This window comes from Galeopterus variegatus, unplaced genomic scaffold (assembly GCF_000696425.1).
Source record: "Galeopterus variegatus unplaced genomic scaffold, G_variegatus-3.0.2 Scaffold4915, whole genome shotgun sequence".
NCBI lineage: Eukaryota > Metazoa > Chordata > Mammalia > Dermoptera > Cynocephalidae > Galeopterus > Galeopterus variegatus.
Window position 1 is genome coordinate 57983 of NW_007731026.1, and position 16951 is coordinate 74933.

Genomic DNA, 16951 nt, shown 5'->3' on the forward strand with positions numbered 1-16951 from the left:
TTCTCTACTGTGGAATCGGGGGAGGTGGACAGAGGACAGCTGCTGTCCTGCTTTGGCTTGGAGCCCCAGCCCACGGCACAGCGCATGTGGGCCCCACGTCCTGGAAGAGGGCCAGCATGGGGGTCTCATTTAGTACAGTGGGACCCAGGCCCTCAAGAAGCAAGCAGCTGAGTGACAGAGGCAGACAGCACCAGTACCCCTTGGCTTAGGATGCCCACAGTGGCTGATGGGGGTACGAGACGGGATGTCTCTGGGTCTTCTGTGTTCTGAATCCTTTCTCATGTTTCCTAATTCCAACCTACAGAATCTCTCTCTCTCTCTCTTTGTTTTTTTTCAACTAACATCCTAAGGACTCCTGGCAAAGTTGAGAATTCAAGCGATTTATAATTTGAGAATACTTGAACCAAAATTGGAATTTGGTTGCCAGCTTTCTTAGTCCTGAGGCTATAAGAGCTTAGTAGTTATTTTAGCACAGTCGTACAAAGTCCCTGGATTTCTTTGCTTTAAGACTAGAATCTAGGTTTTTGAGCTTGTTCTCTACAAATGTAAGGAGAATTGCACAAATCTACTGTTAGCAATATCCTTCTCAATTATGGATAGATTAGATAGATCAGAAATCAGCAAAGATAAAGATTTGAATAACAAAATTAGCAGTCTTGACATGAAGGACCTATAAGAATTCTACAACCAACAATTACAGAACATTCTCAATAACCCTGGGCCATTTTCAAAAACTGTTGATGAACTGGGCTGTTAAGGAAATGTCAATAAATTTCAGAGAATAGCCGCCAGACAGATCATGGTCTCACCACCATACAATTAAACTAGAAGAAAGTAATAAGATTAAGGAAAACATCTTTATATATTTAGAATTTTTTTAAAAAAAACTTCTAAAGAATGGATCAAAGAAAAAAATCATACTGGCAACTAAAACAATTATTAGAACTCAATGGTAATGAAAATATTATATATCAAAATTTGTGTAGTAGAGCAAAAAATAGTGCTTTAGGGAAATTTATATCAATTAACTTTAAGAAGTTAGCAAAAGAGTAACAGAAGAAACCCAAAGAAAGTAGAATGATTGTGATTAAAAAGAAATCAATGAAATAATAGAAAACAAAGAAATAATACTAAAGTCATTTGTCTACAGAAAGAAGCACTTGATAAAATTTAGCCATTGTTCACAATAAAATCTCATGGTGAAACTTTAGTATAGAGCTTTCGGCGTGAGGAAGGATATTTTAAGCAAGATACACATGGCATTAATCATAAAGTTTAGTAAATTCAACTGCATTGAAATAAGAAAGCCTGTTTAGCAAATGATTTTAAAAACTATAATGACAAGCTAAAAATTGGGAGAAGTAACTTGCAAATCATACTCATATAACTGAGAAAGAATTAGAATTTTAAAATATATAAGGTATTACAAATAAATAAGAAAAATATAAACAACTCAGTAGAAAAATGGACCAAAGGTATGTAAGAGGCAGTTCCAGGAGTTCAAGTCGGTCCCTGTTTTGAAAGCTGGGGCGACAACGCAGGTTCCTTCCTGCTGTATTCATCACTTTTGAATGTTTGCAGGTGGCTGTGGAGACCAGGGCAGTCATAGCCTGGATGGAAAAGATCCCCTTCGTGCTGGGTGGCAACCTGCAGGGTGGCGAGCTGGTGGTGGCCTACCCCTACGACATGGTGCGGTCACTGTGGAAGACCCAGGAGCACACGCCCACACCCGACGACCACGTGTTCCGCTGGCTGGCCTACTCCTACGCCTCCACACACCGCCTCATGACAGATGCCAGGAGGAGAGTGTGCCACACGGAGGACTTCCAGAAGGAAGAGGGGACTGTCAACGGGGCCTCCTGGCATACCGTTGCCGGAAGTGAGTCTCTGACCAGCCCTCCCTCCCGACTTCATGGGGCCACGTGATGACAGAGGGACCCTACAGGCGTCTCCTCCCAAGCCCTCTTTTCATCATTACTGGCGGGGTTATCACTAAATAATAGCTACTGTAGGTAGGCATGCCCGAGGTGCCAGCACTTTGCGAAGCCTTTGCATAGACTCTCCTTTAATCCCCGCTGCAGTCTCTGAGGTGGGTGTAGTTTATTCCCAGTTTTATAAATATGAGATAACGGGGCTTGGAGACTCAAAGGGATCTCAGGCAGGAAAGTAGAGCTGGGGTCTGTTTGACTCTGTGGCCTGCTCTTAGTCACTGAGCTGTTCAGTTACTGGAGGGTCAGAGATAGGTAAAATTGGACTTAGTAGCAATGTTGGACAAAAAGGAACAGTGAAGGGACAGAGAGCATGCTGGTGCTAGCACTGGAGTCAGGGCTTTGTACCCAGAGCCATTCTGATTTAGGGAAACATCCTGTGCTATAAACTCATAAGGGGCTAGGCAATGATCCCAAGCTCAGGTGTGTCTTGAGACCCACCACGTGTGAAGACTGTTTCAGACACATCTGCTGTCTGGCTGGGGTCAGTGGGCTGGGCCTCCCAGCCACACCCACGGAACATGGTCAAAACTGGCTGTGTGCATGTGGGGAGCACGAGTTATAGCTTCCAGCATCCACACAGGACTGGAGAAGCTTCCAGGAGAGATCCCAGGAATTTCTCTGCAGCAGTTAGAAGCCCCTGGTCCACATGTCAGAATAAGCACTTTGCTTCCTGTCTCAGGGTTGTTCAGCTCAGGGCTCCTAAACCAGGGGAGATGAAGATGTCATATTCTCTAAGGTCCCTCTGCATTGAACTGCAAGACCCCAGGCATAATGCTTATTGCTTATTTTCTTGATTTTGTGAGGGCTGTTGAAGCCAGTGATGAATTTGAAAAGCATTCCGTGTCAGATAGACCTGGGTTCAAATCCCACTTTATCGGTTAGATGCTGGGTGACCCTCGGTAAGTTACTTTGCCTCTCTGAACCCCTATACTTTTCCATTTGTAAAATGGTCATGATGATGATGGTGATGATGGTGACGTCCCCCTCTAGGATGCTGTGAAGATTACATAGGTGGCGGATGTGGATGTGCCCAGTGTCTGAATTATCAGAAACACTCGGCTGTAAGTTCCCATCCCCCACCATCTCCCTCTATCCATGGCGTGCTCACTGTGAAATCTCTTTTATGAGCATATTATTCTCTGTTTCACTATGCTGATTAACCTTCATATTATTTTACTTTGCTAGAAATTCAGCCTTTACATACTTTTCGAGTAAGTTTCCACCCTTGGGAAAAGAAAAAAATGTAGAAATATTCGTTTCTGTGGTCATTTTAAAACATGTACAGAAAACTTGCCATGTTTTCTTGGTTATAGACCAAACAGAGGAATTTGATCTGTCTTCATCATCTGTACTAAATTAAAAAATCATTGCAAATCCCTATTTATGGAGAAAATCTCCTAATAGCAAAAAGCATTTTTGCTTTCCAGTCTTAGCCCTAAAAACCTACTTACAAAAATCTTTAAATAAAATATCTAGTTTTTATGGCTGCTGTGACTAAATTGGGTACAGACACAGCAGGACTCTCCAGTGTCAGTCAATAGTAACATTTTGAAAAGTTGGCTGCCACATAATCACATAGGCAGCATTTGATTTTTTTTCCCTAATCAATTATAGTTTCCATTATTTCAGGGACTTTGCGGCAGAGCCCTGTGGTAGCTCGAGCCTTTTTAATCACTCTTCTTCCCAGAGGTGTGATGAAGTCTGCAGATTCATTTCTTCGTAGATTAATGAAATGCAATTCTAATTTCCTTCCCTGCTCCCTTTCTGTCTTTTTGTTTCGTCTTTTCCACTCGTTAGAGGTGCCCGGGCAGGCAAGAGTTACTGGGGAGTGGGGCCGCCGAGAGCAAGGTCCAGTCAATTTCAAAATGCGCGTTGTTGGTCGTGCGTGTCTTTCAGTCCACAGTGATGCTAGCCGGTCTGACCCTGGGCTGCAGCCCGTGCCTGCCCCGCCACCGTGAAGGCAGGTGTTGTGGGAGCTTTAAGCAAGGTGTGTTCCATGTGGAAGCTGGTGACAAGGGAAGGATTCCAGCCAAAGAGAGAACACAGAGGAATGAATGTTTTGCATTCCCCAGCCAGGGCTGAAGACTTGTCAGGAACTGTCTGGGTCCCACCACAGCCCTTGTCCACATGCGTCTCAGGCAGGAAGGAGCAGTTTGCACTTGAAACCGTTCTCTGGCCAGGTGTCCTCAGCAAGGCCACGCAGACAGCACAGCCCAGACCTCTCCACCGACCTGGTTTCTCCTCCTCTCGCCCATTCTTCCAGGGCCTTTCGTAGACACACGGTGCGAGGTCGCAGGCCCACCCGGCATTTTTCAATATCCCATTTATTTCAGTACTGACGAGGCCTAGAGGTTGGGGGTAATGATAATTTTATGTGCCGCGAGGAGTCCAGCCCTCCCAGGAAGTCAGATCCTGTGCTCACCGGCACATCTGTGACCCATCGGTGTCCTGTGCTCCCGGCCACTCCCCACTGCAGGTTTGACTGAACGTGCCGACCTGGCATTTGACCGTTACCTTGACACCGTTCCGCCCCCTTTAGTCCACGGCTCTTACTGTTCTTGTTTTATCCCAAGTGTGAGCAAAGGCCTATTGCTGGTGACACGGTAGTGGCTTAAATCTGGAATCTGGTAGAGAGGGAGTGGTCGCATGTTTTGCTTCTGACTTCAGTGAGGAGGCAGCAGACGGATACAGAGTTGCTCCTGACACCTAAAAGCCATGATTTGAAAACAGACATTAACAGTGAGCGGGAAAGAGTACCCTGTGGTCCCCCCAAAGAGGGGAAGACAGGCCACGGCTGGTTAAAGATCGGAGGACCTGCCGTTTTCTCGGTCAGTGCAGGGTCCAGCCCGGCCTGCGCCACTTCCTGGGACGCTGACCCTCAGGGCCCCTGGAGGGCTGGTTAGAGGAGCTTCAACAACGTGCAGAACACGGCTTGCATCCTGTTCTCCAAAAACAAAAATGTTGGAGAGAAAGCTACGGATCCTATATGCCATCTAACACTCGTTTATTCATTTTACAGATACTGGTAATGTAGTGGTTTGAATGATGGCCCCCAAAAAGATAATGTCTGCTTTCTAAGACCCCAACCCTATGAATGTTAACTTTACTTGGAAAATGGGCATTTGCAGGTTTCACTATGTTAAGGGTCTCAAGATGGTGTCATCCTGGGTTACCTGTATGAGCCCCCAAAGCAGTGGGAAGTATCCTTGTAAGGGACAGAAGAGAAGAAAGGTGTGGAGGACGGCAGGAAGAGGGAGGCAGAGGTTGGAGTGACACTGCCACCAGCCCAGGAACGCCTGGGGCCACCAGAAGCTGGAAGAGGTAGGAGGGACGCCCCCTAGAGGCTTTGGAGGGAGTGCAAACACTTTGATGTCAGATTTCTGACCTCAAGGACTGGAGGAGAATAGATTTCTGTTGTTTTAAGCCACCAGTTTGTGGTCATTTGTAACAGCGGCCCTAGGAAACTGATGCAGGGACCAACTACATGGCAGGTGGGTGCTTTGTAGCCTGTCATGGTGACGGCAAGGCGTGGTTTGTCTGCTTTCGGCTCTGGGAGAGCATGGTAGGCTACAGCCCCCCAGCGGTGATGCTCTGGGTGGGGACAGGGGCAGGGCTTGTGGTCTGCAGAGCTGGGCTCAGACCTCAACTCTGGCCGTCTCCAGCCACATGATCCTAGATACTGCTGTTCCCGTTCTCAGCCTCAATTTTCTCATTTGTAAAGTTCTGTGATGCTACCTACATCTGCTGGGTTTGGGGTGACAACTAGTGACTTAACAGATACAGCATGCTTAGGACAGGAGCTGGCTTCTGTGAGGCACTCAGTAAAGGGCAGTATGGAGAGCTACTTTCATGAATCAGAATATAAAAGTGTCACAGAGCTGTGGCTGAGACAGCATAACATAGAGATAAATTCAATTAAATACTTAAATCCAGTGTTAATGATAACTTTACTCCAAAAATAGTGTTAAACTGAGTTTAATAAAGTAAATATCTTATTTTTAAAAAGCACTTATTTCAGTCCTTCTTTTATCAAAGCCACCCTTGGATGTGTCCGTCTGCGCCATAAACCGCCCTGGAGACATCCTTTCAACCCACACACCTTTCCTCTCATGTCAGTTTTTGTCTAGAGGAGATACCTGATACCTCCCTGTTCAAATAAAGTCCTCTGAATGTTCTAGGACATTCTTGCTACCTCCCCTGTGACACTTTGACCATGGTTTGGTTAAAATGTTGTTCCGTTGGCTTGGCAGGTCTGAACGATTTCAGCTACCTTCACACAAACTGCTTTGAGCTCTCCATCTACGTGGGCTGTGATAAATACCCGCATGAGAGCGAGCTGCCCGAGGAATGGGAGAATAATCGGGAATCTTTGATCGTGTTCATGGAACAGGTATGGCCTGGGTATGTTGCTGTGCTAGGAAGGGGACTAGCTGAGGAAGGTGGCCGTGAGGGTGGCTGGAGCTGTGGAATGGAATTGGGCTCCAGGCCTTGGCCGTCCCCCTGGGCCAGCTGCAGTGTTGCAAGGAACCACTGCTGTCCACACTTGATTAGACCTCAAGGAAGGGAGCACTATACCAACAGTGATTGCTCCCACTGGCATAGAATGAGTGAGAGGGTAGTTCCAGGGCTCTCAGATGTCACTCTGGGGAGGGGTGACATGTGTCTGAGGCCCCTTGTCTTAGTTTGCTGGAGCTGCCATAACAAAATACTTCAGGCTGGGGGACTTAAACAGCAGACATTTATTCTCACACAGTTCTGGAGGCTGGAAGTCCAGGACCAAGGTTCTGGCAGGGTTGGTTTCCTCTGAAGTCTCCTTCCTGGGCTTGCATTTGGTGGTCCTCTGTGCATGTGTCTAAATTTCTTCTTCTTATAAGGACACCAGTCATATTGGATGAGAACCCACCCTAAGAGCCTCTTTTAACCTAATTGCCTCTTTAAAGACCCTGTCTGCAAATTCTGACCACATTCTGAGGTATTGGGGTTAGGGCTTCAACACATCAATTTTGGGGGGACACAATTTAGCTCCTAACACCCTGCAGGCCTTCAGAGTCATTGTCACAGGTGACAGGGTTACTTATCTGGGGGCAGTGTTAACAAGTGCCTGCTGAGGGTCTGCTGTCCAGGGGGTGAGGGGCTCCTGCTGTCCTTGCTAGGAACCTCAAACACTTTCCCTGCCTCGTGTTCCCAAGCCCTCGCCCATCTTGCAACATTAATGAGATAACCCATTCTAGGTTAGTGCTAAAACTAATCAAATAATATCCATGCCCCGCTAAAACAGACTAACTGGAAACCAGAAGAATAAGCAGAACCAAATGTTGAAACTCAGGGCTCCTACCGATTGTAAATCTTTAAATTACGTGACTCTACCCTAACTCTAATCCATGAGAAAGTAGATCGCTGGGTTGCACACGGAGACTGCCCTTCCTCTGTGGTTGTCATGGGTGAGTCAGAAGGGCCATCCAGCCAGTGGCTTGAGCTGCCAATTTCCTGTTACCTGGGGCTGCACCTCTGCACAGATGGCAGAAGTTGGCCCCGTGGAGGTCCCAGGTGGCTCATTATAGGCCCGGGTGAACTTTTCTGGCACAGAAGGGTGTGAGCCCGTTCTTCCCCTCTTGCAGAAATCTCTCACCTAAGGAATTTCTATCCCCACCCTGGAATTTCACGAGGGAAGGTTCTTTATTTTGCATATATGAAAAGAGAAAAGACCTTGACTGTAGCAACCTAATTCTTCTTAAATAATGATACTGTTTAACCAAAGTCCCTCCTATGGATAAAATGCCCAGACATAAAAATATGTATAAAGAAAGTCATTGGAAATGATGGTGTGTCACCTTGGATTGTCAAATGGGGAAACTGAGGCTCAAGGTTCGGAGTTGATGTATGTCATATGACCCAGCTACTCACTGGATGGGTCCTATACACAAAGTTGTTATTTATAGGAAGGTCCCTTTGATTCTTTTCTTTTCTGTCTGACTCTTAAGGCCACATAGTACAGGAAAGTCAAAATAAATGTGCCTATAAAAATTAAATTATAGTTGGGTTTTTTTTGACCAGTAAGGAGATCGCAACCCCTGGCCTGGTGTGGTCCGCACCACGCTCAACCAGTGAGCTCACCGGCCATCCCTATATAGGATCCGAACCCACAGCCTCAGCACTACCAGTGCCGCACTCTCCCGAGTGAGCCACGGGGCCGGCCCTAAATTATGGGTTTTAGTGGATGTGTTTTATGAACCATTTTAGATCCCAATATTTTTTTAAGCCTCTGGAATATTTTAACTCCAATGGAAGGCTTTCTGATGCTCAGACCCAAAAGGAAGGCAGAAGAAGTTTGCAGAGCAAACCCACGCAGAGCCAGGCGAGCCTTTTGAGCTAGATGTGGCATGGAGCATTCCTGTTGGAGACTTGGCTGACCTTAGGTTCACAGCCCACTTCATTGTGCTGGTTGTGTCCAGAGCTGGTCGGTGAACTCACCCCATGTCTCCTTATGTTTGCTGAACAGGTTCATCGTGGCATCAAAGGCATGGTGACAGATTTACACGGAAAAGGAATTCCAAACGCCATCATCTCCGTAGAAGGTGTTAACCATGACATCCGAACAGGTAACTGAGAAAATGTGTGAACTGTTTCTCGGTAAGAAATACCCATTTTCTTAAAGTGTTTTACTAGGGTTACAGTCATGAGTTGAGCGTCAGAAACTTTTTACTCAGAGCTGACTTAGCATCTCCTTCCTCTAATTTTCCATTTTTCAAGAGACCTTTAAAAGTGAGCTTTTCAGCCTGTGCTTTCTGGCTTCTCTCTGTCCCTTCCCTCGAACAGGCACAAGCGGCCAGCTGACTTCCAGGTTCGGTGGAAGTTTCTGAGGAGCAGAGGAAGCAGCTCTCTCTCTCTCTGGGATTGTTACATGTGCAGGCAGCTTAGTCCCAGATCAGGCAGAATGTGGCCTGAGCCAGGAGCACTGAGGGGCCAGAGACGGAGGGCAGGCAGGCTGCTCCCCAGAGCAGCAGCTGCAGGCTGGGGGCCGTGCACCCATGGAGGAGCGCTGCAGGGCTGCAGAGGAGAGTTCCAAGGGGACAGCAATGACTGGGTGGCTGGAGTGGTGAGTCAGGATGGGGCCTTGATGCCTGTACAGGTGGGATGGAGTTTTTCCATTAAGCCACAGGAAACCACTGAACATGATGTTTTCGGAAGACTCAAGTGTCTGTAATGTAAAGAATAAGATAATAATAAAAGTATAAAGCTCTCACAGTGTTTTTGGTGTCTCCTATATGCCAGACACTCTTAATATCTTTACACGTATTAACTCAGTTATTCCTTACAACAATCCCATTTTCTCGATGCTCTCCTTAGCTGAGGAAATGAGGCTCTGAAGAAATGCAGCAGGAAGACCCAGCTCCTGCCTCTTGGGAGGGACGAGTGGCAGGTGGTGGTAACTAGTTGGAATTGGCACACATGATTTCCATTTGCACAGAGGGTAGAAAATTCTAGAATCTTAGATAATCTGAGGGTCAGAAGATGATCTCTAAAAGGCAGGGCTGAAATCTTATTCCAACTCTCTCTGCTACAGAAGCAAAGAAATTCTAGGCCTGGGGTCTTATAAACCGAACTTGGTTTCCAGTTCCTAAACTACCAAAATAGCCTCACATTTTTAAGTGCTCTTACAACGTGGCTGCACCGCCTTAGGACAGTAGAAGATTGTCCTGCAGCCTGCGAGTCACTCAGCAACAGCAGGAACGTGGTGCTGTTTCTCACATGATCTGTTCCCAGAAAATGTTTATACATGTTTTTCTCTCATTCTTGTTTTTACTTTAACCCTTTGAGGGAGGCAGGCCGTTCTTTCTCCCTTATTCAGGTGAAAGACAGAAGCTCATGAGGTTAGCTGACCCACTGAAGACTTAGGAGGTGAGCAGGGTTTGCACTCAGGACTCCGACTCCCAGCTTGGCTGGAAGATAGCCTGCAGATTAGAGAATAGGAAAACCAAGGTACTCTATCAAGTTCAGCTTTTCCCTTTGTGGCCCAGGACTGTCACCACCTGGGATGCTCAGCTTAAAACTGGAAATCTTGTGTCCCAGGAATGCGCCCTTTCCTAGGCAAACAGGCATGACTGCTTTGTGCCACCTGGCTCCCCACTGTCCCTGTGGACTGACAGCCACACGTTGGGCTTGTCACTGTAGCTCCTCCTCCCACCTAAACCCTCTTCCCCCCCAGGAGTCCTTTAGATCCTTCCTTGTCCCCTTCAGGTCTTGCTCAGATGTCACTGTCTCAATGCGACCAACCCCGGCCACCCTGTTTAACTATGCACCTGCCCGGTTGATTCCTCTGACCTGTCCTGATGTCATCCTTTTCTCGTGTATGGAACAGGCCAGTGTTCATTGTGCTACTCTCTGTGTATGCCCACCTCCTGCTGCGCGGGCAGAGTCTTGACTGTTTTGCTCATTGGTGTATTTCAAGCACACTGCCTGGCCACTTACAAGCAGTGGGTGCTCAACAAATATTTATTGAATGAACCAACGAATGGACATTACATGGTATTTGCAGGATTACACAGGGAATGGTAGAGCTGTGATTTGAGCTGAGTGCTTGAGACTCCAGATCCAGTGCTCCTTCCTTTATCCCCATGCAGTTTCTCCTTATGGGATGGAGAGGCCCCTTCTCTGCAAACTGTTCATGTGCTTTAACAGATCCTATTCTCCCAGCAGATTATCCCACTAGACATGCGAGAATATGGAGACTCTGGGACATTAGGATGAGGTGAGGCTGGGATTCACACCTGGCTCAGGTGTTCAGTGCCAGGCTGCCTACCGACAGTCCTGGCATACAAGGCCAGTTGGTTGGAATGTGCCTTAAATGCCACAAAATAATAGGCTATTTTAATGCCATAAGTTGCATTCTTTCCATCTAGTTACTGATTTCTTCACTAGATAGTATTCTCTAAACATTCCTTCCATTTGTCCTTGATCTTATAGCAATTAACCATGAGGTTTCACACTGTATAGCGTGGAATTTTGTACACGGTAGCTTCCATTTATCCATTTGTTTATTCGTTTACTCATGTATTCATTCATTAATTCAATAGATGTGGATTGTATGCTGATAATATGCCAGAGACCACGTGGGATGCTGGCGATCATTGTGAATGAGAGATAGGCTATTTGATCTGGTTCAGCACAGGCCTTGCATTTTAAATACTGCTTATGAGCTCCTTTAAAAGAGAGACTCATAAAAGAGCCTGGAACATTCCTTGGACTATTTAGTGCCTTGCACGCAGTAAGAGAAAGAATGAGGGTTTTAAACTGAGTGGGAGAGAAAAAGGCCCTGGGGCCCCATAAGCCCATGTGCAAATACTTTGCCAAATGGGCTCTGAATTTCAAGCCCCTGTAATCAAGGAGGCGGTTTTGCTGAGCTAATGGGAACCCATCGCTTTCCCTTGACTTTTCCCTTATAAATAATTCCCCAGCATGTGCTGGTGACTGGAGAATCCCATACTTGACACATGGCTCTTTATTTATTTTTGTTTCAGTGTCTTTTAGTGCTCCACAAAAGCTCTCAATTTCTTTGGTTTCTGTCTCAGCCTTATATGATCTGACAAGCTTTATTTTGGGATGGATTTTGCATAAAATAAACAGAAGTATTAAATGGAATTCCACAGGGGGGAAAGCTAGTAAGCATGCTTTTTAGATGCATGTAAATATGTTGGCTGAACACCTGGCTCAGAATTCCACATGACTGTCCTTTGTCTGGTGGCTGCTAACGTGACCTGCTAAGAGATGGCCATTCTTTGGGCCTAGGTTGCCCCTTCTGTCCACAAATGCCAAGCGTCATCCTCTGTGTCAAACTCCCATTGCGGCTCCAAGAAATGCTCTCCCTGGAACATAGACCTGATCGCTCAGTGGGACGGTAACCTGACAGTGTACCCTGCATTTCATAAAGCGAGTGATTCTAGGCCTTCCGGGTGGCCAAGGCTAGAAGCAGAGGTGATGAGAGTCTCGGGGTTAATGTGGGGAAAGCGCAGCCCAGCCCTTCTGGGGAGGAGGAGCCCTGCCAGGCAGATGAGAGAATCAGGCGGATCTGTGTTTCAGAAGTAGAAGCTTCCAGATTACAGAGCTAACACCCCTCACCCTGATTCTGTGAACCTCAATACATTCCTGATCGTTTCATTCATTCTTTCAGCATATCTCATTGAGCACCTACTGTGCACCAGATAAGAAATACTGCAGTGTGCTAAGTAAGGATGGCCCCTGGTCTCCAAGAGTACATGTTCTAGTGGAAGAGACCTATAAATAGTTTTAAAGGAAAATAAAAAAAGTTCATTACAGACTACGATCAGCGCCAAGAAAGAAAGAAACTAGGCAATATACAGAAACAGATAGGAAAGCCAAGGAAGGGTCCCTCCCTAAGGGGATGAGCATAAGCTGGCCTTTTGAAGAGCAGGGAATAGCATTCCAGTTGGAGGGAACAGTAATTACAAAGGTTCAGAGTCCAGAGTCAAGATGCACAAAGAAGCTGTGTGTGGCTAGAGAGTGGGGGGCCAGGGACAGTGGTATGCACTGATGTGGGAGGGGTCAGCAGGCCTGAGTTTGGGTTTTGCTCTGAGCACTCAGCCCTTATCCATATGGGTGACTCCCTCAGGCACACAGGAACATCGTCTCCATCTGCTTGTCCATTTCTCCTCAAAAACGAGTGAGTCATATCCAGATTTTCTTTGAGGGTTTAAGGGGCATGGGGACAGAACAAATCGCTTTTAAATTACAAAAAGTAGGTTTCATTATTAAAAAACAAAGTCTAGGCATTTAAGTAGAGTCTTAAGGCCTGAGTTTACACAGGACTGAAAGGAGTTGACCCAGCATAGCAGCTGGGAATAGCAGCGGGAACAGCACAGACAGAGGCCCAGAGGAGTGAGGTGTGTGTGTCCTGTTCAGAGAGTCACCAGGTGTTGCTCGGAGTGGCTGGAACACAGGGTTGTGGGATGGGAAGGGAGGGCAGGAACCAGGGCTACATAGGCTCAGGCCATGCTGGGACTTAGGATTTCATTGCCTTGGGAACCAGCTCCAAGGGCAGCTTTAAGGAGTGAGCACCGTGACCTACGTAAGGAGACCAGCCACAGCATGGAGGGTGGATTGGGAAGCGGGCAGGGAGGCGTCTTCTGGCTTTTGAGGGGAGAAGGGGAATCACAAAGGTGGATTACAAACAAAAGTTTGAACTGGTGGTGCTGGTAACCATTCATTAATTACAGGTTATTTTCACTCCTTTTCAGCTCCCTGAGCACCTCCCTTGGTGAGAAGCAGGGCTGCCCATTCCCTGGGGTGTTTCAAACTGACCTCAAAGTGCCATCGAGGCAGGGACCGTTACTGAGAGGTCTCGCCTCCAGGATCCTCGAGCAGATCAGAATGGCCTTTGGCAGGAGGGGGCTCCTGGCCTTAACTGGGCCTCTGAGCACCCACAGTAGTTGACACTTAATATGCGCAACTTCTCGTGCTAATGAAGCATTTGGTTTTCTGCTCGCTCATTTCTCTTCAGCTGAGCCAGAATTCAAGTGCGTGAGTACTCTTCGGTATTCAACTGGGGACGTCATTATGTGAAGCACACGGTTAAGTGCTGAAGAGTAGGACACAGGCTCTTAAGGAGCCTGCAGCTTAGCCCAAGGGCCGAGACTGGGCAAGGAGGCAGTTGATGCTCTTGGGGATGCGTGGCCTGGTGGAAGGGAAAGGTAAGGGGACAGGTGGCCCATGTGGAGGAGGTGGCATGCTCGGGTTTGCCTGGAGACGTCTCACAGGTTGAACTGTGTTTTGAAGCTCAGGCCATCCGATTGCGTGGTGAGGTTCCTTGATGTGCCACTTGCCTTCTGGAAAGCCACGCGGTGGAATTTCATCTAGTGGAAAAGCTTGCATTTTCACTGAAGGAAGACACAGGGCATGGCGCAGAGCAGCACCGGGGAGCCACCTACCTCCATGTCCCTGGGGTCCTGGTCACCACCTAGCAGACCGTAGGGACGTGTGGCAAGCAGCTGCCCCCACATTCCATCTGTCATCACATGGTGTGCTGCCGTGAGTCACTGCCTTGTGCAGGTGTCTCAGATGATCGAGATTGCAATGGGAATTCAAACACAAAGCTTCAAAGTGCTATGTGTGTCTGTGTGGGAGATGTATATTTACACACACACACACACACACACACACACACACACACACACACACACACACACACGGTTTCCTTCCATCCTTTACAAGACTTCAGGACTTGTTTAGACAAGTAAACAAAGTGCTATGTGTGTCTGTGTGGGAGATGTATATTTACACACACACACACACACACACACACACACACACACACACACACACACACACACGGTTTCCTTCCATCCTTTACAAGACTTCAGGACTTGTTTAGACAAGTAAACCTTGCCCAAGGTCTACTTTGCATTTGATCAAATCCAGCCTTTTCTCTTCATTACCTGGTACCAAAGCTTTAGACTGGGCAGGACATTTAGACTGTCACAAGAGAGACCTGCTAATTACCACCCATGTGACCTCGCACAGGACAGCTCACCTCTGGGCATTAAATTGCTCATGTAGAAAAGGAACTAATCATTCAGCCCACATCCTGGAAGATTCAATGTGTCATTGCAGGCCTGGTTCTTACACACCGTGTTCTCCCTGAGGGTCTCTAGTGGCTGCTCTTCTGTCCCATAGCCTCAAATGCACCGGGCATCTAAGTGGTCTCACCAGGTTGTTGGCTTCCTGAAAGGAGTGACCTCAGGCTAGAACCCGTCTGTATGCAGCAGGGAGCCAGCCACATTAGGTGTTTATGGGGTCATTGATCAGTGTTATAACTGGGGGCAGGGGTCCCACCTCAGCAGTAGCATCAAGGCCCTCTCCGCCTGCAGCTTCTGTGTGTAAATGTTCCTGCAGCTCCGAGTCTCTCTCGGCCCAGTCATGGAATGAACTGCAGGTGCCAGGACCTCCTCCCATGTCACTGGCCCTCATCTTTTTGGAAGTGAAGAACCCCACCCCTTTTAAAAATTACTATTCTTCTTCTATAGCCATGCTGAGAGAAGCTAGCAAGCCATATGCTGATGGCTTTTCAGATGGTGCTTTGTGGAGAGGGCATACCATTTGGAAGTTCAAGTTCATAATGAATGGCTGGTATTGTCACAGAGGAAGGAGTGTTAGTGATCGTTTCTCCATCTTGGCTCATGTGTAGTAACACTGAGGGGAGCCTACACCCCAAACCCCTTCCTGTTAAGACCATTAAGGCAGCTTCCAAAGAGAAAAACATCTTGGCTTCCAAAATGCATTAAGAATTTGTGCTGCAGGAGCTCAAATTCCACGCTGCTGGTCTTGTGTAGGGCTGATGGTGTATGTGTTACAGAAGAGCTGCTCTGAGCTCCCCCTGGTTTTCTTTTCACAGCCAGCGACGGCGATTACTGGCGCCTCCTGAACCCTGGAGAATATGTGGTTACAGCGAAGGCAGACGGCTTCACCACGTCCACCAAGAACTGTATGGTTGGCTATGACATGGGGGCCACACGGTGTGATTTCACGCTCAGCAAAACCAACCTGGCCAGGATCAGAGAGATCATGGAGAAGTTTGGGAAGCAGCCAGTCAGCCTGCCAGCCAGGCGGCTGCGGGGGCGGAAGAGACGACAGCGCGGGTGACCCTCCCAGACACTTGAGACATGTCCTGGGCCCATGCAAATTAAACCAGCCCTGGTAGTAGCTCCATAGCGGACTCGCTCACTGTTGTTTTCTCTGTAATTCAAGAAGCGTCTGGGTGTGTGCACTGCAAGGCTGGTCCTGAAGGGGAGTGCTGGAGGTTTAGGGTGTTTTCTTTTCTTTGTTTCCATTTATCCAAGTAACTTGTGCAGAGCAGCAGAGAAAGGCTGATGGAAGTGAGAGAATTTAGGAAGTCAACCTGGGAGGGAACCTGAGAGAGGGAAGGGCTCGCCCGTTCAGGGGCTCCAGGCTGCACGGGAAGGGAAGCGGATGCTCTCGTTTGTGTGACAGCAAGAGTTTCATGTGCACTTGCGATTTGCACAGCTAAAATTGCAGCTTCGGAGCCCTGCTGCCCCAAATATTAGCATTGGAGATGATCCTAGCAGAATCTGCCCTCTCTGCCCCACCCCCGGACATTCTGAGCTGCTACAAATAAATTCTGCATTTGGTTGACAATAGAGACATACCAAGTGGGCATCAGCAGCCTCTTCAATCAGGTTAGTTTCCATTGTCCACAGAGGACCGTGTTCATGAGAGGGGAGAACAGCTGAGATCATTCAGCAGGTGTCATTGGGGCTTGCCGGATGGTACCTGGTCCTCAGAGACCCCCCTAAACTCTCTGCTGGTCCAGTAGCCCTAAGGGCTCCCCAGGTGGGGAGAGCTGAGGTGCCAGCCTTTCTGAGGGTTCAGGTACATTAGCCTGTGTCTTTCCTTTGGCTTGTTGGGACTTAAGAAGAGCCGGTAAAAGGCCAGCCTGTAACGCTCTCTTCTCCAGGGACTACCCTACTCATGGAATGAGCATTCCTAAGTTGGCCCAACATCAGTATGGGAGTTATTTTTGATGTGTGGAACACCAGATCTTCCAAATCAGGCTCAATTTGATGAAAAACTCTTAGGGTTATCTGTGGAGCATCGGTTTGGGAAGGGTTATTGAATTACCATGCAAGAGAACAGCTGTGTCTCACATTTTATTAACGTTGCTGCCTCATGGACCTGGGAAGAATGAAAAAAATAAAGAAAGCAAGTGGTAAGATCCTCCTGGTGTGTGGTTTTTCTGGGTAGACTCGCAGCCACCCAATGCCACGTCCCACTGACTCTAAGGTCAGTAACCCTGGAGAAGGTGCCTGCTTCGGAGTGGGGATCCTGCACCCCCGTTAGTCTCGCACTGATGCTGACAGTTCTCTGATCCCTGCCTCTTCTCGGAAGAATCATGCTTGGGACCCACTAGTGGCTCCTGCAGATGCCGGTGA

General features: G+C 47.7%; 1 protein-coding gene across 1 annotated transcript in view; it reads left to right on the forward strand.

Moving 5' to 3' along the window:
• The window catches only part of CPXM2 (carboxypeptidase X (M14 family), member 2), a 44030-nt gene extending 27294 nt beyond the window's left edge, over window positions 1–16736 (forward strand). The window contains exons 7-10 of the mRNA XM_008588598.1: window positions 1582–1879; window positions 6242–6381; window positions 8491–8590; window positions 15397–16736. Of these exons, the coding sequence (XP_008586820.1) occupies window positions 1582–1879; window positions 6242–6381; window positions 8491–8590; window positions 15397–15644 (786 nt within the window). The 3' untranslated portion in view covers window positions 15645–16736. The remainder of the gene's footprint in view (window positions 1–1581; window positions 1880–6241; window positions 6382–8490; window positions 8591–15396) is intronic.
• Window positions 16737–16951: the final 215 nt, after the last annotated feature.